This window comes from Gastrolobium bilobum, unplaced genomic scaffold, assembly GCF_033153095.1.
Source record: "Gastrolobium bilobum isolate Gb01-03AN ecotype WA unplaced genomic scaffold, APGP_CSIRO_Gbil_v1 utg3492, whole genome shotgun sequence".
NCBI lineage: Eukaryota > Viridiplantae > Streptophyta > Magnoliopsida > Fabales > Fabaceae > Gastrolobium > Gastrolobium bilobum.
In genome coordinates this window covers 303107-330736 of record NW_026898051.1, presented here as the reverse complement: position 1 = coordinate 330736, position 27630 = coordinate 303107, and the positions used below count along the sequence as shown (strand labels likewise).

The 27630-nt window shown below is 35.9% G+C and overlaps 2 protein-coding genes across 7 annotated transcripts; one reads left to right on the top strand and one right to left on the bottom strand.

Moving 5' to 3' along the window:
* Positions 1 to 12765: 12765 nt before the first annotated feature.
* Positions 12766 to 18919, top strand: LOC133312438 (nuclear poly(A) polymerase 4). Of its 6 annotated transcripts, XR_009751679.1 has the most exons (14): positions 12766 to 13115; positions 13220 to 13297; positions 13658 to 13765; positions 14223 to 14285; positions 14374 to 14535; positions 15234 to 15347; positions 15446 to 15508; positions 15603 to 15932; positions 16008 to 16172; positions 16336 to 17043; positions 17136 to 17339; positions 17441 to 17535; positions 17916 to 18138; positions 18240 to 18918. XR_009751679.1 is itself a non-coding variant. In XM_061513627.1 (13 exons), exons 1-12 carry the CDS (start codon positions 12951 to 12953, stop codon positions 18120 to 18122), a joined length of 2190 nt encoding a protein of 729 aa, XP_061369611.1. In that variant the 5' UTR covers positions 12766 to 12950; the 3' UTR covers positions 18123 to 18138; positions 18240 to 18919. The 6 variants fall into 6 exon arrangements, 3 of the variants coding, with proteins under 3 accessions (XP_061369611.1, XP_061369613.1, XP_061369610.1); XR_009751678.1 differs by having other exon boundaries at positions 17441 to 18138; positions 18240 to 18919; XM_061513627.1 differs by lacking the exon at positions 17441 to 17535 and having other exon boundaries at positions 18093 to 18138; positions 18240 to 18919.
* Positions 18920 to 19068: 149 nt separating this feature from the next.
* Positions 19069 to 22432, bottom strand: LOC133312437 (receptor-like protein kinase HSL1). Its single transcript, XM_061513625.1, has 2 exons — positions 19726 to 22432; positions 19069 to 19624 (listed from the first exon to the last, which is right to left on the bottom strand). The coding sequence occupies exons 1-2, from the start codon at positions 22424 to 22426 to the stop codon at positions 19179 to 19181; spliced, it is 3147 nt and encodes a 1048-aa protein (XP_061369609.1). The 5' UTR covers positions 22427 to 22432; the 3' UTR covers positions 19069 to 19178.
* Between the last annotated feature and the right edge of the window lie 5198 nt (positions 22433 to 27630).

The following is a 27630-nucleotide window of genomic DNA, read 5'->3' as shown; positions in this document are numbered from 1 at the left end:
ATATGATGATCCGATAAGCGTTCGTTTTCAATATAAATAAATCATTGAGCAGATCTGATCGCTTGAATGTACCCTGTTTGAATGCTTTTGTCTATAAACAAATTTTAAGCACAAATAAGTTTTTGCTTTTCGATCCAAAAAAATATTTTATTAGAAATTGTGAAATATGATTCAAATCAATCAAGTATATGATCATAAATTCAATATATAGGTTCGGTTTGCGAGCGAGTAGTATAAATTTCAATAAAGTTAATATATTTTGAGTTTTCTGTAGAAATAAAATAGGATAAACTGGAAATTAAAATGCAGCTAACAAACCTTGGACAGAGCAACACCAATATTTTTAGGAAATTCTTTTCAGGTGTCGTAAGTCAATGAAAGAAAAAAATCTATAAAATCACGTGTAACCCAATAAGAGTTGAAAAACACTGTTGTGAAATGAATAATCTCCACAATCAAGAAAGAATAAAATGCAAGTAATATTTACCAGAACCAAGCTTGCATTGTCTAACCTGAACATCCCAGTTTTCATGATCATCTTCATAAGAAACCCATACTAAAGGGTCATCCCCTAACACATTTGTATGATTAGCCTTTGAGGTAGGATGAGAAGGACTTAATATCCAGAAGATGCGTTCTATTTTTAATAAAGCATCGACATGCCACCGAGAAGATTTTCTAAAAAGAATTGCGAACTATTTTCACCTAGTTGCTTTTCTCCATCGCTGCTCAAAATCTAAACGATCATCATATGCAGTAGGTTCATCTATTATGTAGTGCAAATCATGCCATGGTTGTCTAGGAGCCCTAGTTCTAGATATCACAAACAACATAATTATGTTTATGCCAACTTTTGTATAACTACAGTTTGGTCCCTAAACTTTTTCATAATTACACTTTCGTCCCTACACTTTTCACATTTGCATATTGGTCCTTTAACGACTTGAATGACAATAATTCAATTCTTAGTCACATTAATATCTTCAAATGTATGGATAATTTCCATTCATACAACCTAATAATGTGGGTTATTATAGCCATGCATATGATGATCCGATAAAGTGTTTGTTTTCAATAAAAATAAAGCGTTAAGCAAATCTGAATGCTTTTGTCTATAAACAAATTTTTAGAACAAATAAGATTCTACTTTTGCATCCAAAAAAATATGTTATTAGAAATTGTGAAATATGACTCAAATCAATCAAGTATATGCTCATAAATTCAATGGTACTCTGTCGCCGTTGAAATCAGAGGCTAGGATTTTGAGATATTGCAAGTTTGCTGGCGTTGATCCGACTAGCTTTCCAAAGCCTAAAGAGGGTGTTTCAGTTGAAAGGAATCCAACATTTTTAATTTGGGTTTGAGAATGTATGGAACTTTTTAAGCTACTTGGAATGCCTGTATTACAGGCTGAATGAGAGGCTGAAGAACTATGTACTCAATTAAATAGAGAAGGTCATGTATATGCTTGCATCACACCAGACAGTGATGCATTCCTCTGTGGGGCCAAACGCGTTATAAGAACATTTTATTGTTCCGATTCCAAGTCCAAAGAATCATTTCAATCCTACTATATGTCAGAAATCGAAGTTGGCCTTGGGTTGAAGAGACTATCTTTCTGTTGGTTGGAAATGACCATGATATAAATGGTGTTTGAGGGATTGAGCTTGATTCTGCTTTCCAGTTTGTTCGAGCTTTTAGTGAAGATGATTATATATTGGATAGATTACATGAGATAGCCAAAGGGAAATTTTCACAAGTTCCTTTCAGCATTGAGGATAATGTTGATACAGATAGAAGAGATGATACGAATTTTTTTTGTCACAAGATTGTTGAGGAGCCAAATTTTCCCAAGGATAAAATCATTCGCATGTATTTACGCAATAACAATGACTTTTCTACAAAGGACATCTCATGGAATAAACCTAATATTGGTAAGTTAGTTGGGTTTCTGAACTTACATCTGAGCTGGGATCAGTCCTACGTTCATAAGATGACGTTTCCTATGATATTATGGATGGATGCAACATTAAGAATAACAGAGATGACTGAAATAGTATAAAGTTTGACATTTGAACAATATTATGGATGGAAGTTTGATTCTATAAATGTGGGAAGAAGGAATATGAACATGAGTTTTATGTGGTTAAGTGAAAATGTGCAAATGTCTCTGGCACGCAAGAAACAGATGAAAATATGAACCTTGTACATCCTGTTTGTCCAGAAAAAGTTGAAATGTTCTGGCAGGAACAAGAATTGAAGAGGATTTGAAAAGAAGAAAGAAATCAGCTTCAAGATCTCAAAGAAACAAAAAAAACAAAATCACGAGACCCAAAAGGTGCCCAATAAAACATTAGAAAGTACTTTCTTACCAATTAATCAAAGTTAAACATAAACAACCATTGAATGAAGACCAATGCATGTGTGTCCTTGGGGGTTTTATTTTACTATTTTTGATTTGTTAAACTTGATCATCACCGTTTATCAGTGTAGTGTAAATGTAATGCACTTTGTTATACTTGTATTGTACCCTGTTATATTTGTGAGGGCTTTTGACCGTACTAAGTCCTTTTTCAAAATGTTTGACCGAAATAATTTCCTGATCAAACATATTACTATTGTAATGCATAACGACGCGACGTGAGAGTCACCACTTTAAGACGCTACACTTTTACTAACGTCTTACACGCAATTTCAGCGTTGGAGTCAGAGCTTTGATTATTGGATAGAGACGCGGCAGACAAGCTATCACTTTTATCAGCATCGCACCACGTAAGTAAAGTAGCACTTAAGGTACCATGTCCTAAAGTGGTATATTGATTACCACGTGTACTGTCTACACTTTTACTAACGTCTTACACGCAATTTTAGCATTGGAGTCAGAGCTTTGATTATTGGATAGAGACGCGACAGACAAACTATCACTTTTATCAGCATCACACCACGTAAGGAAAGTAGTACTTAAGGTACCATGTCCTAAAGTGGTATATTGATTACCACGTGTACTGTCTATAAACTTATCCACTTCTCTAACTTTCCCTTACTATCAGCAACGTTCTTCTCTGTTGTCTTCTTCATTTTAAAACACTCTTTCATATTTTTAAAAAACACTCTTCCATATGAGCCCCAACTTTCCCCTACTATCAGCTTAACATTCTTTTATGCTGTTCGAAAAGTTTCTTCATTTTAAAACACATCCTTCCATTTTTTCTTCATTCTGTGTGAGAGTAAAAAACAAATTCGTTCTGTCTGAGAGAAAAACTCCATAGTCACTTGTGATTTCTTTTTTAAGGTGTTTTTGACCTCATTTTCCAAATATGTATCATTTCAATCTTTTGTTATTTACGGTAGCCCAAAAATTATCATGTTATAAATTTATTTTTTATAGAATTTATTGAAACCTTAGATTAGTTGCCTTAAATTTCATTAAAAATATTTTACATTTTTTTGAAATTATGTTGGGTTTCACACTTTAGGGGGAGATTGTTGAGATATTCAAGTGTGACGAGTCTCACATTGGTTGATAATGGGCTAAAGGAAGAGTATATAAGTGGAAGGACTCATGAATCCAATGCCTTAAGGTTTTAAGTTTGATTGTGGTGTTCCGAGCCCACTTAATGTTGTTGCTCACTTGGCCCATGGTTGGTGGTCTTTCCCCGCCATAAGCTCCCGTGCACAACCCAATGGCGGTATCAAAGCTGTTAGGAATGTGGCTTCTATACTCAAGAAGGGGGATGAATTGAGTATTACAAGATTTTCGCAAAAGCCCCCTTCTAGTTTCTAAATAATCATTTCAAGTAAACTTTGATATGTGGAAAGCTAATCAATATATTCAGACAATCCATAATATATAATATATAACAATTATAGAACTTATACTAGCACATACAAGATATCAAAGAAGCAATTAAAGTGCTAGAAATAAAGAGTTTAGAGTTTAGAGAATTGCAAACTCAATATATCCTGGTTCGGTCGCCACCACTTATGACCTACGTCCAGACTGAAGTCGCTCGATCAACTCTTTCACTAATGGTCAAACTTCACGGGTGCTTAACAAAACTTTACAATCTTCCAAGACTTCGGGTTCTTGAATACCTTTCAATTTCCAAGTTTACGGGTACTTGGTAACCTTACAATTCACTTCAAATTTATTTACGTATTTGACAACCTCTCAAACAATGGGTCTCACAACCCTTCCAACTCAAGAATACAAGGAAGGAAATATTTAGAAATGAATATACACTCTCAAAGTGTAGATATACAACTTGAAGCACTATGAATATATGGATTTTCAAGATATGAGCTCAAATATGTTTGATCTTTGAAAGATATAAAAGAATATGCAAATGATAGTGTAGAAGCTCTCAAAGTATTCTTAATATGTGTTGAAATGATGTCCAATGTTTTTGAGTCATTGGGAATGCATATATAGTGTTTTCATTGAAAACTAGCCGTTTATAGCCATTGGGATCTCATTTGAAAACTAGCCGTTGGAAAACTAGCCGTTTATAGCCGTTGGGATATCATTTGAAAAACTAGCCATTTTATAGCTGTTTATAGCTGTTGGGATCACTTTTGAAAAACTAGCTGTTTTATAGCTGTTGAGATCTGTTTCCCAACTTGACAACAACAACATTGTTTCGTATTTTGGCTATAATGTGAGTTATACATGTCGACTTGATGTGATTTTGTTCTCGTTGAAAAGATAAAAGATAGATCTACAACTTTTATGAAGAACACAAGATCCAAATCCATCATCTTAGATACAAAAAATTGTATGAAAGACAACAGCGAAATTAAGCAACAAATTTTAAGTTCAAATGTGTTCTAGCTTGCTTCCAACTACTTTTTGTGAAAGATCTTGACTTGATAAATATGTTTTGAAGTTATAAAATATGTCAAGGATATTTTTCATGGATTTTTCAAATTTCTTTCAAGTATATAAAGTTTATGATTATGCAATTTGAAAAACACGTTTAATTTGAGAAAAACTTTGAGCTCATGCAATGCAATCTATTATATACCCTCACATATATTCTAAGTCCTAAAGATATATTCTAAATATGATTTTAGACTTAGCCTCATGTCTTGTGTCTTGGATCTTTACCTGAACTTGAGGCTTTGACTTGTTGAATATGACAATACTTGACACTTTGTTGGTTTTGATCATTTGTCACCATGGTTATGATATTGAGCTTATCTTAGATGTTGTTCATGGTTAGTTGTCTTTGATCTTGATGTTGCTCTTCTAATTATTCATTGTTGCTCTTGATCCAATGATCTTGCCACTTTGATATGACATCACTCTTCTTGTGTGACTACATCATACATCTTCAATATCCACATATGGTTGATGCTTTTTGCTCTTGATCAATACTCTTATCTTTTTGTTGTTGCCACTTTGTTATCATCAAAACATACCTTGTATCTACAAAAGCTAATGATGCATTGGCATATAGTCCTTAAGGGGAAAGAATGTGGGCCTAAGACTCACACACTTGAGGGGGAGATGTTGAGAAATCCAAGTGTGAATGATTGAGTGAAAAAGTCCCACATTGGTTAAGAATGGACTAAGTGAGCACCATATAAGTGGAAGGACCCATATACCCAATGTATTAAGGTTTTGGGTTTAATTGTGGTGTTCTGAGCCCACTTAATGTTGTTGCTCACTTGACCTATGGTTGGCGGTCTCTCCCCGCCATGAGCTCCCCGTGCACGATCCAACATGAACATGCTAGTTTTCAGGATCATCTTCTTTAGGAACTCATACTAAAGGGTCATCCCCTGACATATTTGTATGATTAGCCTTTAAGATAGGATGAGAATGACTTAATATCCAAGGGACGTGTTTTATTTTTAATAAAGCATCAGCATGCCACTAAGAAGATTTTCTGAAGAGAATTGCAAACTCTTTCCACCTGGTTGCTTTTCTCCATCGCTGCTCAAAATTCAAACGAACATCATATGCAGCAGGTTCATATATTCTGCAGTGTAAATCAATCATGCCACGATTGTCTATGAGCCCTTGTTCCAAACTATCACAAACAACATCATTGTGTTTAGGTCAACTTTTGCATAATTATATTTGATCCCTACACTTTTCGTATTTGCATTTTGGTTCTTTAACGACTTGAATGACAAGAATTGAATTCTTTGTCACATTAATATCTTCAAATGCATGAATAATTTCCCTTTATACAACTTAATAATGTGGGTTATTATAGCCATGCATATGATGATATGATAAAGTGTTCGTTTTCAATGTAAATAAAGCATTGAGCAAATCTGTTATCAAAAAAAAAAAAAAAAGCATTGAGCAAATCTTATCGCTTGAACGTACCCTGTTTGAATGTCTTTGTCTATAACCAAATTTTTAGCACAAATAAGATTATGCTTTTGACTCCAAAAATATGTTATTCAAAATTGCGCAATTTGATTAATATCAATCAAATATATGATCATAAATTCAATATATATGTTCAGTTTGCGAGCAAGTAGTACATATTTCAATAAAGTCAATATATTTTGAATTTTCTATACAAATACAATAACCGGAAAGTAAAACACAACTAACAATCCTTGGACAAAGCAACACCAACATTTTCCCAAAACAAAGTTTGTCAGTTATGTTATTGTGTTAACTCTTTTTTGCTATCTTTCGTTGCCATTTTTATTTGTCAGTTATCACCATAAAACAAAGTTTGTTTCATCTGCAATATATGTGAGTTTGGTTTTTGTTATGGACCTATATGTGAGACCCATTAATTGACAAGCCCAACAAAGGGTGTAACACCCCGTGTATACCCGGTTGGTTAACATATCATCGTATTAAGTTGTGCTTAATTAAAAGTGCGGAATATCTTTTTCTTTTCAATTATGACGTCATTATACTTAGTCGAGTTGATTACTTAATCATTTTCATAAAATATCGCATGTATGTAAATTGCAAATACACATCTAACTGAAATACCTCATAATATAGATAAAGTGAGTATCTATGTCACGGATCCATTACACGTAGTCCGGACAATAATCCTGATACATTATTACAATTCCAAATAAAACAAGACATAATCAAGTCTATGTGGCATGGACAATCCTCATGCTCACCAAATCAACAGCATAACCAACAAAGTCTCAACATATAAATCCATAAACTGAAGCTAAAAGCATAAGACAGTAAACAGGATCCAGCATCCAATCATAACATCATATCAGCATAAGCAGCATAAACATGTATCATCTATCAGCTAAGCTCTGGCCTCCTGCCACCAGAGGTCTCAACCCCTGGGTTACCTGAACATGAAATAAGCGTCCCCAAACGTGGAGTGAGATCTCTAAACAAGAAATCTCAGTAAGACAAGGGGTCCTCAAGGATCTTCCACCCCAAGCTCACTTACATGTGCAATATAAGTTCAAAAGCAGTAATTTCCAATATAAGTTCCAAACTATGCAGTGCAACAGATATTCATGACATGTGTGTTTAACTATTCTACTGGCCAGAGAAATGCAGGAATACGTCTATTACCTACAGATAGTACAAGGAACACCGCTTGCACCTCACCCACAGCCTCACCATATTGTATGTACCACATACTCAGGCTTACCGTATAGGTGGAACACCACATGCATGTCATATAGGCACTAGCATAAAACAACTCAATAGCATTTCCAAAACATCAAAAGCATGTAACACAACATGCATATAACCATACCCCCGTGGGACATGGTGGAACCACAACATGGCTAAATCGATGACACGAAAGCTTACCTTGCAAGCTAGCTATCCCAGCCAAGAGTCCACACAATCTCAAAGTCCAAACATAGCAGTATCACAATCTGTTATGGACCAATAATATATCAATAATCATACTCTACAAGCATTCAACAAAAGACAACGCCTTTTCTTTCACGTTTTACGTCTTAAGGCTTCATACAAAGCCTTAAACCCTTAATCACTTGATTCTGACATAGTTCAATTAAAACAGAAGTTCAACTTCAACAATCTAGGGTCCACAAACCTCCAATAACCCACTGCATGAACAGTGTAGCTACAGTTCTTCGAAATCCCAGAATATCCGGATATATGTCGGGGGAATATCCGGATATCAATATCCACATATCTCACTGGCCATATCCGGATATCAATATCCGGATATTCACAACCAAATATCCGGATATTTCGCGACAGAACCCAGATTCTGTATTTCGCGAAAATCCAGTCCAAAGGTCCAACTTTTACCGATTACAGAGGCTTACACAAGCATTTCTAAGTGTGTTAAGCATTACCCAACGTTAGGTTTTCATCTTATCTTGTTACATGCATCAAGGTTCCATTTTTAAGCATAACAACTCAAGTTCAAGGGTGATGATCATACCACAAGCTCAAAACAGAGTATGAAAGTGCCCTTTGGAGCTCTCCAACAGCTCCTCAACTCAGACCACACAAAGTGTACGAAAATGGTGCTCAAGACTTGATCTTTCTACCCAAAGGTTGACACTTGGAGCTTCAACAACCAAGATAAAGGTTTCTCTCACCCAAACCAGAAACTCAGTCCTTACTCACACTCACAGAGACTAAAGGCAGCAAGTAGGACACTCTCCCAACCTCCCCAAGATCACTCTTACAATGCTTGAGTGTTTAGATGAAGAACTTGCACCAAAGGTGCTTGATTTGGCTCACAAGAGGGAGGAAAAGAGGCAATGAAACAGTAGAAACTGACCAGCCACCCCACAAGTCACGTAGAGGCTGTTAGGATACCTAGGGTACTGTGCAAATAATGTATATATAGTGGTTTAAGTCACAAACACACAGTATTAACTTTAATTGCTACGCTTAGCATATTAATCCTAAAATCAGGATTCTTAACCAACTCAATTTTACAAGAATTAAAATATTTTTATATTATTTTTCGGAGTACCTTTCCGGTACGCGCTTTTCCTTAGCCAGTATCAATTCTGGCACCAGTTCTTATTATTTTAACTTGAAACTCGTTTTAAAGTCCTACATATTATTCTAGGAATATTCATGCGCTTATTATAAATTTTCGGGATACTTTATCGGTACGTATTTATACTGACTAGCAGAACCGGTATCTGCACTTTTCTTCCGAAAAGCGACTTTCAACATTCTTAATCACTTACTATATTTATTTAAGCCTCATAATAATTATTAGGGTCAATTATGGAATTATTTCCTAATTTTCGTATTTAATTAATTAATTTCCTTAATTAACGGTGCAGGTTCTTACAAAAGGTAATCCAAGATCTAAATCAAACATAACTATGGAATTATATCCATCAAGGATATCAATCCTAATACGACAGCATAATAGACGAGCCTAGACCATCTTCAGAGGCACTAAAGGTCCAAAATCCATTTCCCACAAGTAAACTCTATAAATAGGAGGTAAAACCTACAGGTACGTACTCTCTCTCTTACTGTTATGTTGTCACTGTGCGCGCACACACACCCCATTTGGCAAAGCCGTTATTCTTCTTATGTGCACAATGATCCACTTGACTCAAGAGTATCTCCTCCGTAAATACTTTAGAGAGGGCACCAGATCAGGGGCGGATCTACATGGGGGGTTAGGGTGGCCCCCTGTCCTCCTCTAAAATATGAAAATATGTTGTACTATATGATATGTAACATGGTCTAAAAAAGCAAAATTTTGAAAGTGCTTTTAAAAAGTGAAAGACAAGCGATGCTATTCATAAAAAAAGTGTTCTATCTGTTCATTGCACCCAATTAGAGATAACTATTATTTATCATATTCAACCTGCCAGCATATATGGCAGGTTTTTTGTTCTTGGTGTGCTACCCTCCCGAATCAATGTGGAAAGTTAAATTTTTCATTGTATACAAAGAAGAGTTCAGTTAGTAATGCCTATTTACTCTGCTTGTCAAATTTGTCTAGAATTTGATTTTATATTGATTGATTATCTAATTTTCTTTTTATAATCATTAAAAATTTGTATAGATTGTCATGTTAGAACTCAGGAGAAGAGTATTTAAGTTTTGACTTTGTTGACAAAGAAAAAAGGTCAGTAATAATTATCAATTATTAGTTGGGACCAAATGTTAAAAATAAATAACACATTAATTAATTTACTGTATCTTCTGCTAAATAACAGCTAAGGGAGAAAATAAGTTTCTAAAGAAATCAAAGAAAGTGCAATTATAACACCAGAAGGCATGAAGGTAAACAATAAAAAATTGATCTTACAAACAAAATATAGGGTCTTAAGGCTAGTTTCTCATTGAAATAGAGGGTGCATTGGACCACAATCACTAGGGGTGTCAAAACGGGTTGACACGACACAAATTTGACACGACACAGATTTGACATGACACAAATACATCAACACGAACACGACATGGATTTTTGTTCGTGTCAAAATCTTCAACACTGACACGACACAGATTTTTTGCGTGTTGACACGACACGACACGAATAACACGTAAAATAGGGGTCAAAACGGTAATTGACAACAAAATTTTAAAAAAATGGTTCAAAATTAAAAAAAAAAAAATTTTTAAAAAAATGGATCGACACGAACACGAATACCTCAACACGAACACGACACGAATTTTTTACGTGTCATTTTTCCCAACACGACACGGATTTTTTTACGGGTCAACCCGAACACGAATTTTCGTGTCGTGTCGCGGGTCGACCCACGTGTCATGACCTATATTGACACCTCTAACTGTCACCAGAAACAAAAAAATTGAAAAAAAACTATGTAATTTTATTAGGTTTTTCTTAATAGATATTTTTGTATTCTTACAATGATCATCCAACCAAAAGTGACATTACCTTTTCATAATAATAATATAAATTTTCGCCCTCCGTCATATGATTTTTTGGATTTGCCACTGCACTAGATCCAAGAACAATTTACTAGTCCATTAGACTAGACATCTCTACCTCTAACACAGTGCATATAGTGTTTTACTTCCATGCCTCTATGGCTCTATAGTTAAATTTGAGCCCTTCAAAAAGAGGACCAGTGTAATGAGAAGTATAATATGACATTTAACCTCATCTATTTAATTAGATTAATTCCATTCTCGAGAACAAGGTCTACATCCGAAATTCATTTGATTGAAGGAGTGCCTATTTCATGTCGTTTTATTGATCTCGTGTAAATTGTAATATCAGATGGCATATTTTCTTCCTTTGAGCTAGAGAGTGTAATGACTGACCTGATTCACTCCTTGTGGAGGGCACTAAGCTTAAAAGATGCTTTTATCCGTTTCGTTTGTTTCACCACGAATGGATAAAATTAAAATTTATACCTTGGATTATCTATAAAATTATCTAAAATTATTTATTTTTAACCAACAAATTTAATGATTCTCTTTATTTTGTACTTGTCCTTTGGTAAGATCAGCATTATTTGTTCTCTCTATGCAAGATGAAATTAAAAGTACATTTCACTCCTAATTTTAGTAAAATCATTTTTTTCTTTTTTAAAAAATTTCTATAATCCAAGATCAAAGTCTATATATAGATATATAAAATCAAAGAAGATTGGTTCAAGTGATAGATACTTGATTTCGCTTAAGTAAAGTCTTGAATTTAAATTTTTATGAATATAAAATTTTTTATATGAGAGAATTAGTCCTATGATGGAATGTTTTAGCTCGAACAAGATTATATATATATATATATACGGTAAAGTGTGTGTCATTTTAAATGATGTAAAAGAGAAGAAAGAATGGACAAAAAATAAATAAATATGTGGATCCCACCTCTTTGTGAGAGTGAAAGAATGTAAGTTGTGTCATTTAAAAGAACAAACACTTTTTTCATATATATATAGGGAAAAAAGTTTATGATATTACTTTAGATAACTTTATCTAATGTTCATCGAAACAACGTTGTTTTGGGGTTGAAAAATTAAAAAATTAGAGTGATAAAGACTATTATAACCCTGAAATAAATTAAAATTACAAAAATAACATGATTTCCGTTTCAAAACGACGTCGTTTTGATGAACATTAGATAAGTTATCTAAAGTAACATCAGAAAAACAAATCCCTATATATATATATATATATATATATATATATATGTTAGTTAAATTTAGTATCTTAGTCTATCAAAAAAAGAATTCAGTATCTTAAATAATTATTGTAAAAATAATATTTAATAAATAATTAACAACTCATATTAAATATTATGCCCGTTATAGTGCAATAACAATTCTTCCAATTTAATTAAGTAACTTTATTTACCATTAAAGCGAATTTTATTTTATTTTTTGTTCAAGCCAGGAGCACGGGAACAAAAGAAAAGAAAAACTGGTTACTATTTGGTTTGCTGAAGAAAAAACAAAACAAGGGACAACATTGGGTTGAGAAAACGTAAGAAGTTGAAGAAGAAATCACAAAAACCGAAAAATAAGTACTGCAGGGAGTACACATTCAAGTTTTTTTTTTTTTTTTTTTTTAAGAAAAATAATTACAGGACAGATAACGAGAAAAGAACGAGGTAGGGAGCAACACAATGGATAAGTCATGTGAAAGTGAATATTTCTAGCCTAAAAGTAAAAGAAGACAAAATTATTATTTCATTTTTTTTTTCTTTTACAAAAATAAGGCATTTGAAGAGAGGGAGAGAAAATTAATTAAAAAAAATGGAAAAGGAAGACAGGTGGAAAGATCGGAGTGGATCCAACGCGAACGTGCAAGTCCACTCCGTGTAATAAAAATCGGTTCTGGAGTTACATGAACGATTATTCCCAAACGCTCCCTTAACCTTAACCTTAACCCACCCAAACTCCAAACTCCAAATCCAAATCCAAATCCAAATCCAAATCCATCCCATTCCTTGTTTCAAATCGGAGCATATGTGAAGTGGAGCAATCAGATGCCAACGAATTGAAAGATGGAAAGTGAGGTTGGGTAGTGGATTTGGTATGTTGGAATCTAGGTCGAAATGGTGGGTTCCGATAGTCCAAACGGTGGTTCTACACCGCCACATCCACCTCAACAACAACAACAACAACAACAACAACCCAACAAGTTTGATGGTTTCTCAAAGCCCATCTCTCTCGCCGGTCCCACCGATGCTGATTTTCATCGTAACCTCGAATTGGAGAAGGTAATTTATTTATTAATTCATTAATTAATTACTGATTTATCTCATCATTAATTCCACCACACCTGAATTAAAAAAAAATCCATTTCATTTTTCGTTTACTTCAGTTCTTGCTTGATTCCGGGCTTTATGAGAGCAATGAAGAAGCTGCAACCAGACAAGAGGTTCTTCAACGTCTTGATCAGGTCAAATCTACTTCGATTTCGATCTTGCTTTTTTTTTTCCCCCATCAAAATCAGATTTTGCTGTTTGTTATTCAATTCAAGCATTAATTACCGAGGTATCTCTTGGTTTCACTTGTCCTATTTATGCTAATAATATTTCTCCAAGTCCCAAAGAAGCTTTGTGAAATTTGTTTTGTATTATTACATTTTGAAGAATATGTTTTGGAACTTTGCTAGATTGATGTCTTTTCGGGATTCATTATGTTCTTCAATCCCAATGGAACAGTGACTTGGGGATGGTACCCTTTCTAGTTGTGAGTGAAGTGTTTCGATATCCACAAAATTTAATTTTTATAGTGACAAAGTTAATCTGCAATGTAGATTGTCAAAAGCTGGGTGAAGCAGTTGACCCGCCAACGAGGCTACACAGATCAGATGGTTGAGGATGCAAACGCTATCATTTTCACTTTTGGTTCTTATCGACTAGGGGTGAGTATGCCACTGTTACCTTTTCCTGATTCATTTCTAGTGCTTGCATATGGCAAAGAATTTCATTCAAGGGAGTTTATAGTTGCCTCTCAAGAAATCGATACCTGATGGTTTTTTGGTATATGCTGTGATGAGTATCCCAGTGTTGAAGTCTGATTATATCAGTTGTTTGTTTGTAACAGTAGTCATGTTTTAGTCACTGTCAGCAAATAACTGGTAGGTGATGACTTCTAGTGAATATCACTTCCAATCTTATCATAAAATGTCTTATTCTTTAATTCTGCATGAATATTAACAGCTGCTTCCCTTCCATGCCCCGTTCTTTTGGGCTAATATGTTCTTGTAGGAAAAAACTGATGTTCTATTCTAATTAAAATAATAGCAGACAGTAAATGAGTCATGATATGTTATTTTCTATAAGTATTTGTATATGTAGCAACAACTCAATCATTTGCAGGTGCATGGACCAGGAGTTGACATTGACACTTTGTGCATTGGCCCTTCTTATGTGAATCGAGAGGTGACAAACTGCAGCTGGCTACTTTTACTCAATTTAATAAAATCCTTGGCATTGGTTATATTTTTTCCAATATATATCTCTTTTGTAGGAAGACTTCTTTATCATTTTGCATAACATCCTGGCTGAAATGGAAGAAGTTACTGAACTTCAACCAGTTCCTGACGCACATGTTCCAGTTATGAAATTCAAGTTTCAGGGAATATCTATAGATTTGCTGTATGCAAGTATATCCCGTTTGGTTGTCCCAGAAGTAAGTCTGGTTACCTTATTTAGCTAGCAGGGCCTTTATATGTTCTGAGAGCTCATTTTCGTGAGTGACAATTATATTAAGAAAACATTTGTCTTAGGTTAAGAATTTGAGGGCTTCCCTAACATAAGCACACCTTCCTTTATAAAGTTGAGTTCCCTAGTGCTTTTGAAATTTAATGCAACCATGTCTGTTCTTCGTCATGTGTCCAATATATGTATTGCTATCATTATGTCAATTATCTTTCTTTTCTGTTTTTGGCATGTTTGATTTGAAGTGTAGAATCTATATCCTTTTGCCCCCTTCTATTTTACATTTTAGGAATTACGAAGGATGTAGGAAGGAGTAGTAGTTGTTTTTATTGTGCGGTAAATGGTAATTATGTATTAAATTAGTGTGCCGGCCTTCATTTCGCACAGTTAAGTTTGCTAAATGCATGTTTTTATTGTTGATCTAAATTTATTTATGCAGTTTGTTGAGTTTGATACATTATAGTGGAAAAAGTTGTTAATCAGGATTGTATTCGTTACTATGTATCCATTTCATGTTGCCTATTGCGTTCTAGTTTGTTTCTACTTTCTAAGAGAAAAACATGTTCCTTTGGTTTTTCTTCCCCTTTGTACTTCCTCATTCTTCTCCCTTAGAATCTAGTTTTCTTTTAAACTTCAATTTGATATGGTTTCAAACACCCTCATCCACAGGACCTAGATATCTCACACGGTTCCGTGCTGCATGATGTTGATGAACCAACTGTTCGAAGCCTTAATGGCTGCAGGGTGGCAGATCAAATTCTTAAACTTGTTCCAAATGTTGAGGTTAATATATATGCTCTGTAGTTTGGTTCATTGGTATATTAGATTTAGTGTTCCTCGTCTTATTAATTTGATAGTCTGTTAACCCTTGACAATGGTAGCACTTCCGAACTACACTGAGATGCTTAAAGTTTTGGGCTAAAAGGCGTGGTGTTTATTCAAATGTAAGAGCTACACCTGCAACCTTTATATTTTTTCATTACCAATGGCTGTAGCATTTATGTTTCTCTCTTCATTCCCTTCTTTTGGTCTGTTTAGGTTACTGGATTCCTTGGAGGTGTAAACTGGGCTCTTTTAGTTGCTCGAGTTTGCCAGCTTTACCCTAATGCAATCCCTAGTATGTTGGTTTCTCGATTCTTCAGGGTCTATACTCAGTGGCGGTGGCCAAACCCTGTAATGCTATGCTCTATAGAAGAGAATGAATTGGGCTTCCCTGTATGGGATCCTCGTAGAAATCCCCGCGACAGATTTCACATAATGCCAATAATTACTCCTGCATACCCTTGCATGAATTCTAGCTACAACGTCTCAGCGAGCACTCTTCGTGTTATGATGGAACAGTTCCGTTATGGGAACAAGATTTGTGACGTAAGATAAGTCGATTTTCCTTACTTTTTATTAATTTTGTGACTATCTATATTTGATTGATACTACTACTGTTAGGAAATTGAGCTTAACAAAGCCCAGTGGAGTGCTCTTGTTCAGCCATATGTCTTTTTTGAGGCGTACAAAAACTATTTACAAGTAGACATAATTGCATCAGACACTGATGATTTACTAGCTTGGAAGGGTTGGGTCGAATCTCGGTTGAGACAGCTTACCCTAAAGGTACAATCTTATCTTAGTCTGGGACAAGACTTTCCTCCACAGGGTATAGTCCATGTCTGTTTTTTAATTCATTGAAAATATGTAATATCTGAACATTTTGGCAATTTTTTTTTTTAATTTTTTGCTTATACATTAACACATGCTTTCATTTATTTTCGAGCAGATAGAGCGAGATACAAATGGGATGCTGCAGTGTCATCCTTATCCACATGAGTATGCAGATACATCCAAGCCTTGTGCACATTCTGCATTTTTCATGGGCTTGCAAAGAAGAGAGGGAGTAAGAGGACAAGAGGGGCAGCAATTTGATATACGTGGAACAGTTGATGAATTCAGACAAGAAATAAATATGTATGTATACTGGAAGCCAGGGATGGAAATATACGTTTCTCATGTTCGTCGAAAGCAGCTCCCTGCATTTGTTTTTCCAGATGGTTACAAACGCAATCGGATGCCACGGCATATAAGCCATCCAGCTGAAAAAATGGGTGATGATGCCTCAAAGTGCCACTCTGGGTCTTCTGAAAGATGCATCAAGAGGAAAAATTACCATGAAATGGTGGATGTGAAGCCAGGAAAACCAGAGAAGCAGGCATCTATTAGCCCACAGAGGCTAGAGTGTGTTTCTCCTGAAAGTTGTACTAGTAGATCAGGTGGTACACCTCAAATGGGTGTTGATTGTATCGAAGGGGTTAAGTTAGTTGGTTCAACAACCAAGGATGCTGACAGCAATTGTGAAATTAAGTCATCTGACGGACTCCTAGGAATTGGAATAAGTACTGAAGGAGCTGACATGCAGACTAGTGAGACAGGTGTTGTTGATTCCACACATGATAGGCTGAAATCAAGGAGTTTAGAAGTTCAGAATGAGGTAAGCCTGCTGGACCAGTGGAGGATCCTTCCCTCGTGAAGTTGTTTGGTTCATGTGAGGTTCCTTAATTAGAAGTTGGTGATCCGTTTCAGAATGGAGTCAATGGGGACAAAGCTCAGGATCTGGATTTAGATTGCTTGGAAAGTACAGAAACTACATCTGCTAAAAGCTTGCTAAACTGTAAAGAGGGTGCTGTTGATATGGATCAACAACGAGACAAAGCTTGTAATTTCACAACAAGGGCTGAATGTTCAGATTATGTACCAAGTGCCAGCACTCAGAACCTCAATTGCGAGGTGAGTTTCTTCATTTGAGGACTTTTGGATTAAGAACTGTTGTGGATAGCAGTGAAAAAACTGGAGGTCTGGGAGGTAGTGAGTGTCAGGGGTCTTTGCAGGGTGATGTTTGTGTTCCTGATCCAGATCAGTTCTGAAGAGTGGGTGTTTTCATGGAAATAGAGTATTTCAAAATATCGTGGCTGAAGAATTTAAGGTTTTGAATATTCTAATCTCTCTCTGTTTTCACCGTAAAAAAGATCTAATCTTACAATAATATTCTGTGTTTTAATAGCTTTACTAGAATTTTACATTTCATGGGTTTTCAGAAGAAATAAGAGTATAATCTTGTAACTTTTTTTTTTAGTAGTTTAATTATTTGTTCTTTGTTATAGCTTGTTATAACAATATATATATTTATCAAATCAGAATATGGTCTATCCCTATTCTCTTCCTGGCTTGTTGGGTCTTCTTACTATGACCAACAATTTTTACATCGGATATTTTCCCCTTTTGTTTCAAGATAATTTGATTATCAATGTCCATGGTAATTGAATTTCTTAGACAATTTTCTGACTGGTGAACATGTGGTTGCAGGTCCTGCACCACTATACGTGCTATGTTTCCAGTAACTGCTTAAGAACCTGACTTGTTTTGTGTATAGAGAGGCTCAGAGACCAGACCTTCCTTTTGTTTCATTTTATAATTTTTTGTTTAATGCTTTGTTGGATTCCTAATTATTATTATTCTTTCTATTTTCCATATTGTGTATAGCCAGATATCACACTGAGGAATGTTGTATAAATTCAAGATGGGCTAGGTCAGAATCTTTGCAAGAAGCTTGTGAAAGAATGCTTGTCCACTCTTTCAGTGTGAATAAGAATGTCTTTATACTGTCCTCTTTGATTTTGGCTTTTGTAGGAGGATGAGTTTGGGGTGAATCGCATGATGTGAGGGAGGTGAATCACTGAAGTTGCTGCCCACACTGCTACCTTATGCTACATTGGGGCTGTTGCTGTGCTGAGATCCTGTGAGTTGGGAGTGAGGCCATGTTTGAATAGTGAGGAGCTGATTCAATGATGGCAGTGAAATAGATTGGGATTTTGGGGATGGCGTTGTGATGATCGTTTGTGTAAATAGATGAACAGCATGATGCAGATGCTTAAAAATGTGGTCACATCCTGTTGTGGGTGAAACATGGGCTCATCTCATCTTCACAGCTGTGAATTGTCTCAAAACGTTAACATATTTACATACTTGGGATATTAAGGGAGTGGGAACTTTTTTGTTTGCTTTGGTTGATAAATTATGTAAATGTATAATTAAATAGCCATTTCGGCTAGGTGGTTTAGTAGAGAAAACGGTAAAACAAAAAATATTTTGCGGCAGATAGTAAGGTAGTCTTCCATGTCTACCTTTGCTTTGGCAGCTTTAGCCGGTGGGAAGGATCATTCTGGCCATGGGTTTCTTCGGTCTTTTCAATTTAGTGAACACTATCTTGTGAAAAATTGTATCTTTCTGTCTGTTCTGACATTGTTTTTCTTCTATATTTTGGTGCGTACCTCCTTAATGTGGTGTTTATTTTGTGTTGGGAGTATGGGTGATAAACATACTGAAGCTATAATTTTACTGTGAGCTACGCTGATCACTTGCCAATCGTATTGATTAAATAAAGCTATAACGAGGATAACCTAGTAAACAAATTATGTTGCTAATCATATCCAAAACTTGAGCATCACTTGCCCAGTGAAACAGTACGTTGTCATATTTTCAGTAAAATATTTTTATGATCTGATTAGAAGACGGTGGTAATTATATTGTACCACTCTTTCGAATTATTCTATGCGGGGAATCCTACAGTTACACACTGTACAGGCTGCTTTCTTCATTTCCGCATGCAGCATTACTATCCTTGTAACTAGAAATGTACATTGCATCACCAAGAAGAGGAGTGATATCAAACTCAGTTGCCACTCTGTTACGTGCAGAACCTGGAGGATGACACTGACGAAGAACTTGCAAAATCTCCTGCATGGAAGGCCTAGTTGAGGGTAAAGAGCTAGTGCAAACGAGGCCTAATTTGAATACGGTAGTCATCTCCTCCGCATAACGTGTTTCTTTGATATCCTCATCAAAAGCTTCGGTGAGGCACTTCCCTTCACTGTAATGCTGCCATGCCCAATCAACTAGGCTGCAGGCATGCTCGCCTCCACTATTAGGCTCTCTTCCCGTAACAAGCTCTAGGAGTACAACCCCAAAGCTATATACATCAACTTTCTCGTTAATCTTTGTTGAATATGCATATTCTGCAATGCAAGTGAAGCCTACAATTAGATTACTTCACCAGAGGATCAACCGAGTTAAGTATGAACATAAAAAAAGTTCTGTAGTTGGCATCAACATTTACCTGGTGGAATGTAGCCAAAAGAACCTGCTAGAACAGACATGGATTGTAGTTCCCCAGGCTTTGCCAACATCTTGGCGAGCCCAAAATCTGCTATACTCGCCCTGAACTCTGAGTCAAGCAATATATTGCTAGACTTGACATCTCGGTGTATGATTGGCGGTGAACAGTCATGGTGCATGTAAGATAGGCCTTGAGCTGCACCAATGGCAATCTTCAACCTCGTTGGCCAACTTAACACCAGATGATTCTTGTTTGGTGAACTCAACCCAGTAGCTGATAGCTTCTTCTTTCTACGAAGCCATTTGTCCAGGCTCTGATTTTCCATGTATTCATAAACAAGGAGTTTGGAGTTCTCACTTGAATAACAACACAAAAGCTTCACTATATTGGAATGCCGAATATTGCCCAGGATTTCAACCTCGGCCATGAATTCTTTCTCCATCTTGTTATCCGGATCTTTGCAATTCCAAATCTTTTTTACTGCAACATACTCACCCGGACGAGTTGAAGCAATCCGGTAAACTTTACCAAATCCTCCACTTCCTATAAGGTTATTCTCTGTCAAACTTGAGAAGAGATTTATTTCTGTAAGATCAAGCCTCTGGAATGAGGTGAGCCTCCATGTTGAAAGCTTACGCCCGCAGTGCTTTTTGCCCAAGTGCTTTTTCAACTTATAGAAGGCCAACGAGGCAGTGGCCAGCAACACAGTGATGGGGACAGCAAGAATCAGGGCAAGGAATTTCGAAGAGGAATTGGTGGAGTGTGGAAGGGTTTTGGTCAAGCAGCTCGAAAGGTTGAGTTTTGGATTGTAAGCACATAGTTGAGGATTGTTCAAGAAACTGTTTTCATATGCAAGGTTATTGAACTCATCAGGGATGTTCCCGGAAAGCTTGTTAGAAGACAAGTTGAGAAAAACAAACCTCGAATTGGCAAGCTGAGGTGGGATTTCACCGGATATGTCATTTTCAGACAAGTCCACGTAAACAAGGTTAGGAAGACCACCTATAGCTCCGGGGATTTGGCCGGAAATTTTGTTCCTTGAGAGTGTTAAAGTATTCAGTGATTGCCATGAGATTATCTCGGATGGAAGTGCACCAGAAAGTTGATTACCATCAATCATGAGAGTAGTAAGCCGTGAAAGACCAGTCAATTCCCTTGGAATTTCACCAGAAAGCAAGTTGTTTCTTGCATCAAAAACCACTAGATTCACAGCAGAAGAAATACCAAGAGAAATCTGACCAGAAAAGTTGTTGTTCCTGATCTCAAGTCTCGACATATTCCAAGATAGTTTACTTGGAAGTTGACCAGAAAAGGAGTTGTTGCTCAACATCAGGGTTGATATGTTGCTCAAAGTCCACAAACCCAAAGGAACCTCCCCTGAAAATTTGTTATTGTAAAGCTGAACCGTGGTAAGAGAAGCACAATTCCCAAGCCATTGAGGCAAGTCTCCACTTAGATTGTTGTTAAAAGCAATCACACCCCGCAAAGCACCACCAGCACACAAATGTTCTGGCAACCCACCACTGAGTTGATTATCAGCAACTTCAAAAGCAACAAGCTTCGAATAAAGGCCTAGTTCTGGAGGCAGTGTTCCATTTAGCTTATTGCTAAAAACCCTCAAGTTTTTCAAACTTGGGATTAGTCCTAAGCTGCTTGGAATCTGGCCAGACAACTGATTCGAATACAAGTGCAGCATCATCAAATTCTTCAACTTCCCAAAATCTTGGGGTATGGAACCTGTCAAATTGTTAGTGGCCAAATCAATCTGGGTCAAATTCAAGGCTTGCACCGAAATTGGTAGCACACCCGACAACCTATTACGGTACAGGTACAAAAACGTCAAGTTCCTCAGCGAGAACAAACTACTAGGAATGCTTCCTGTCAAATTGTTCTGCGACAAATCCAACTGCTCCATACTCGTGAGATTCCCCAAACTTTCTGGAATCTCTCCGATCAAGTTACACCGTGTTATCCACATGAACTTTAAACTCCTCAGGTTCCCAAACTCGAACGGGATCGCCATGGGGGCAAGCTTGTCGTTATAAGCCAAACCTAGGATTTCGAGATTGGACAAGTCTCCGATTTCCTTTGGGAAGGTTCCGTTGAAGTTGTTCTGAAAGATGTGCAGCGTTTGCAACTCCGGGAGCTTCCCTATCGCCGCCGGGACGTCGCCGGTGAAACTGTTGCCGCCGAGGTTGAGGTACGTCAGAGTTTTGAGGCGGTTAATGTCGGCGGGGATTGCGCCGGCGAAGTAGTTCTGGGACAGGTCGAGGTACCGGAGGTTGGAGCAGTTGTACAACAATGTCGGGAACTCGCCGGCGATGGAGTTGTCGGAGAGGTCAAGCTTGGTCAGGTTCTTGAGGTCGCAGATTGTGGCCGGGAGATTCTGGACGGTGATGTTTTTGCCGGCTAGGAGGAGCTCGGTGGCGGCGGCGCCGGTGCACCGGATCTCCGGCCAGTCGCACGGCGAGGACGATGAGGGTTTCCATGATGGGAGCGTTGGTGGATCCCCCAGTTGGCGTTTGAGGGTGAGTAGGATTGTTTGTTCGGTACTTGTGGGTTGAGAAATTACTTGGGAGGGTACTGCGACGATGAGCAAGAGGAACAAATGAACTGGGAATTTCAGAATGAGGAGGGGTATTTTGGACATTGCAGATGTACGTGTCCGAAGCTCCGGTTGGGGATTTTGCCGGGAATTCATGGCGAAACATACATGTTCGTGAATGTGACTGTTACTAACTTGTATCTAACATGTTTGTCAATGCAGTTTTATATATTAATATAATCACAGGAAAAATAAAGGGTGTATAGAAAAGCACTAACAGTTAACTTCAATTAGACTAGTATGAAAATGATGAACAATCAACTTGATTAAAGTAAAAGAGTTTCGTTCAAACACGACTGATTTTAAATGCATAATAATATTGTGATGGCCATTGCTGAAATTTTCCACTGGATAGCTAGCTAGGTTTGTTAAAATTACACACTAGATAGGACATACAATCATTGTTTTTTTTTTTTTTTGGTTCTAGTGTAAAGAATCTAACATGCACTAATATTGATTATCCGGATATTTGATTTCAGTTAAATCAATTGATTGTGTTAATCCTGAACGTCAAAAAACTGAACTTGGACCCAAAAAGAAAGAAAAACACCAGAAAGTTTAGTCAGCACAAGTGAATATCATCTTGTCATTTTTTCCATAAACAAAAGTTGAATTGATATTCAAAGGGTGATTATATTTATTACTATTTTAATCTTACTATTCTTATTATTTAATTAGATACTATTGAATCAATTTGAAATCAACGTTTAAAAAAAAATTAATTACTATTGATTTTAAATTGATTCAACGATAATCAATTAAGTAATAAAAATTGTAAAGCTAAAATAATAATAAATATAACATTCCTTGTGTTCAAATATAATATACTTACTGGTTGAGATTAGAGACATAAATTAGCATGTGGTTTCGTTACCGTTTAAGTAAATCAGGAGCTATGATCAAAACAAATTGCTGCCACAATTTCTTGTGGGCTTAGAAATTCTGTTTTCTAAGATGAGTGCAACGGCTAGATCTTTCCGGTCAAAGGGATTTTGGCGGGTCCATCTCTTAATCTTCTTTTTTCTACCATTGGTAACCAGTTAGTGATTATGCTTTCTTAGGACTTAAAAGAGGTGATTATATTGTACCCAAAAAAAAAGAGAGGTGATTATGCTTCCGTCCAAAAAGAAGAGCTTATTATGCTAGCCCATGTATGACACTAGCATTTTTAATAATTTGAGTATGCATCACTATTAAGATTTGGCATAATAATCTATGTAGTTGCTAATATCATTCACTAAATAAAGGTATTATACGATGGAGGTAATATAGTTTTTGTCCAATACATGTTTTTATAGTATTTTCGTGCTTGCATGCGATCTAGCCAATTTAGATCTAAATAAACTTGAATTGCTATTACTTTAATTTTATTTATTCTCGTTCATTTCATTCAATTTTAAACTTGACCAACCATAGTTACTTTTTTTTTTTGGGGATGAGTCAACTTTTATTGTTATGTTATTTGTAAATATCTTTTAGTTTGAGTAAATTTTGATAGGAAATGTTTTGCTATCTTTATTATGGTAGTTAAAATCTGGATTAAATTTTAAAATCTCGATTTTAACGATTTATTTTTGTTAAAACGATTTAGATTTCACTTAAAATCTTTTCCAATATAAAATCTCGATTTAGACATTTACTTAAGTCCCGATTTTAAGATTTAAATCTCGATTTTAACTATTGGAATGATGTTAAGCAAGTTAGAAAAATTGTTGAATATAACATTGTTGATGTTTCATCCGAAGATGAATGGATTGTGGAAAATGAAGGAACTTTATCTCATGATGAAAGTTTAGATGAAGACAATTTTGAATGATGTAGTTGAAGATCACGTGGAACAGAATGTCTTCGATGATAATAACTTGAATGATTTATTAGCTTAGACCCTTAGAGTGTGACAATTGTATGCAAATGTATAAGTAGGGGTGTAAATGGGCCAGGCTGGCCCGGCCTACGTTGAGCCCAGCCTTTCAAAAAAGTAGAGTACGCTTAGGCTTATAAAAAAGTTTTTTTAATAAATAGGCCATATGCCAATTTTGTCAAGCCCGGCCTACAGCCTTGTAGGCTGGCCTATTTAATTTATTAAAATAATAAAATAATATTTATTTTATGTGACAAAGACACAGTACCAAATATCAATATCTCTTACTTTTTGTGCTATTTTATTTTATGAAAGGAAAACTTGTCTAGTGTCTCCAAATTTTACATCTTGTTGCAGCTTAATACCATGGAGCAATGGGTACCTTGCTGGATTATGATGTTACTGATGAAGATCTTTCAATAATACTCTTCTTTCCCTTGTCTTGATGGTGGTTTAAAGATTTTTAGATGAATGACATTCTCTTGTAGACTTTATTTCAGCATCCAGTAATTGTATTTTTCTTATTTTTCCCATTTCTTTGACTCTATTCCTCTATGATATACATTCTAGAGCTGAGATATTATGTTGACTATTTCTTGTTTGTTATTTTTTTTCTTATAAGAAGTACTAGTGCATGCATGAATGGAACTTTCTTTGCTCTATACAATTATTTTTTTTTGCGTAGTATATATAGTGGGAGGCCTACAAGGCCTGTAGGCCATGTCAGACTTTCTTATTTTTGAAAATGGGTCGGGCTTGGCCTACAAATAAAGCCTTTAATAGGCCAGTAGGCCAAATAGGCTGAATTTTTTTTTACGTAGGCTTGGGCCAAGATGGCCAAAGCCCAGCCCATTTACACCCCTATGTATAAGGATGGTGACAGGTAGTCTATTTTTCTTAATTTTTTTTATACATAAGCATATGTATAAAAAAATTTAATTTTAGAGTGCTGGTAAAATCTACGATTTGTATTACGATTTTACGATTTACGATTTTTTATTTCCTTTCCAATTTTAGGTAAAATCCCGATTTTGACTACCTTTATCATTCTGCCTGACTTAATTAAATTAGTCAATTAATTAATCAGCTGAGAAAATCCAAATATCTCCTTGTCACATGTTATTTACATTTTAATTTTCCTTTAAAAGTTGAGTTTCGTTTCTTATCGCGTCCAATTCCTATTGGTGGATGATCTTATAATTTGAAAAATATTTTCCGTTTGGAATACAAAGGGAAAGAGACAGAAGTTGGACCATAGAAGGTGTCTATGATTTCCTCCACCTTAAATTAGATCATCTACAATTATAACATCTTGAGAAAATTTTCACCAAATATTTGTGTAAAGTAACCCCATGCACATGAAATTTCGGGATCAAAGTCGAAACTTGTTAGTCCAATTTCGCCTCAGGTGGTCAATTCTCACGGGGCAATCATGAACCAACTGAGATTAGTGGCAATGGAAATGTCAAGTAGTGGTTATGAAAGTTACCATTTCATTAATATATTCTATATTCTATGTTAAGGACATTATTCTAAGCTTAGGCAAGTACATGTATTGCTTAGTCAAACTTTCAATAGCCTGCATCGTTTTAACTAGAAGGCTCTCCCTTTCGCATTCAATCCTCCTCGAACACTTTCCATTTCAAAATGTTGAAATACTAGTGCTTGAAGCTCGTGCATATGCAGTTTTTCCTGCAACTCCAGTCTTGAAGAACAAAAGAAGTTGATCATAATAACTTAATTCAAAAGTGATTTTGACCTTGTGGTGTAATACTTGTCTATTACGCCTTTAAGATTTGGGCTCATATTTCCGGCTTTTTGACCACTATAGCCTTTTTTTAATAATTAATTACCAAATTGATCCTGTTTATAAACTATTTCAAAAATTTAACCTCTTCAGAAAACATAACACCAATCTGCCCCTGTTTGACCGTTGACCATGAAGCCTACCCGGGTACACCCCTCCCTACCCGGGTATATTCTGAAGTTTTTTACATACCCGGGTACACCCCTCCCTACCCGGGTATATTTTTTGAATCTAGAAAAAGTTTGAATTATTTACCCGGGTAGGGAGTGGTGTACCCGGGTAAATAATTCATACTTGCTTGTAATCTTGAAAAGTGTGGATTCTTAATTTGAATTAGGGGATAATGGAAGAATAAGAACCACTTGCAATCAGTGCCAATTTGGCATAATAATTTGGGCTTGCATTCCTTGCTATTGAGATCTGTGCAAACTGAGTTGTGGTCGAGATCTGAAAACTGAGAAGTGAATTTTTTATGGAATACACAATTGCTATATGCCTATATCAACTCTGAGGTGAGGAGAGAGAGCTTTGCGAGGTCTGTTGAAGAGATCAGAGACCAAGCTTTTTGTGAAAGTATGATGATATTTGTGGGTGGCAGAATGGAGACTGAGGTACCTACCATGCCCTCTTTCTTGTCTCCTACTTAAGCCCTCTGTTTTTCTATCCCTCATTTACATAAACCATTAAAAGAAAGGCTTCAAACTCAAAAGAACAAGCTAGAAAATCCAGAGCATATAGGACCACTCATTATCTATATGCATGACAAGCATATAGAGTAGAGAACAGTTAAAATTTTGTCAGTAATGTAGGACCCTTGATCTTCCCTGTTGGAGATGGCAACAACACGAGACTTGGCTACGAAGAATCCCAAAGGAATGGCCAGTTACAACACTTTGAATTATTTACCCGGGTACACCACTCCCTACCCGGGTAAATAATTTAAACTTTTTCTAGATTCAAGAAATATACCCGGGTAGGGAGGGGTGTACCCGGGTATGTAAAAAACTTCAGAATATACCCGGGTAGGGAGGGGTGTACCCGGGTAGGCTTCATGGTCAACGGTCAAACAGGGGCAGATTGGTGTTATGTTTTCTGAAGAGGTTAAATTTTTGAAATAGTTTATAAACAGGGTCAATTTGATAATTAATTATTAAAAAAAGGCTATAGTGGTCAAAAAGCCCATATTCCCTGAATTTACATTGTTATAAGACAAATTGTACTATTTACTGTAGCCAAAAGTATTTTAAGTTGAAAGTAATTTTTTAAGTTTCTTTTAGTTCATGAATACTAGTGAGACTAATAATAATGGTTCATAAAAAAAAAATTAATAAATATTTATTTCTTTTTTTTTAATGAAAAAAAAGAACTTAGATATAGAACATGAATCATTTGGCAGATTTGGATTCTTCTATATCCACTCATACGGTATTTTATTGTGCGATATATAGAAGAATTTTAATATATACATATGAAGTAGGATATTCATACTACCAAATTTTTCTACTACCACTCTAATCATCATGAGATTCAAAAGTTATTTTTCTTTTTTCTCTCTTCATTTAACTTTTTCTCTAATCCAATGGTGATTAGAGTAGTAGTGAAATGATAGTAGAAAAATTTGATAGTATGAAT

What these genes read in the sequence shown, in the direction of transcription:
- LOC133312438 (XM_061513626.1), top strand. Translation starts at nt 12,951, where the DNA reads ATGGTGGGTTCCGATAGTCCAAACGGTGGTTCTACACCGCCACATCCA. An exon ending in AACTTGTTCCAAATGTTGAG is followed by an intron (nt 15,348 to 15,445) that starts GTTAATATATAT and finishes TGACAATGGTAG; the next exon opens with CACTTCCGAACTACACTGAG. An exon ending in CTCAGAACCTCAATTGCGAG is followed by an intron (nt 17,340 to 17,440) that starts GTGAGTTTCTTC and finishes GGGTCTTTGCAG; the next exon opens with GGTGATGTTTGTGTTCCTGA.
- LOC133312437 (XM_061513625.1), bottom strand. Translation starts at nt 22,426, where the DNA reads ATGAATTCCCGGCAAAATCCCCAACCGGAGCTTCGGACACGTACATCT. An exon ending in TTTTGGCTACATTCCACCAG is followed by an intron (nt 19,625 to 19,725) that starts GTAAATGTTGAT and finishes CTTGCATTGCAG; the next exon opens with AATATGCATATTCAACAAAG.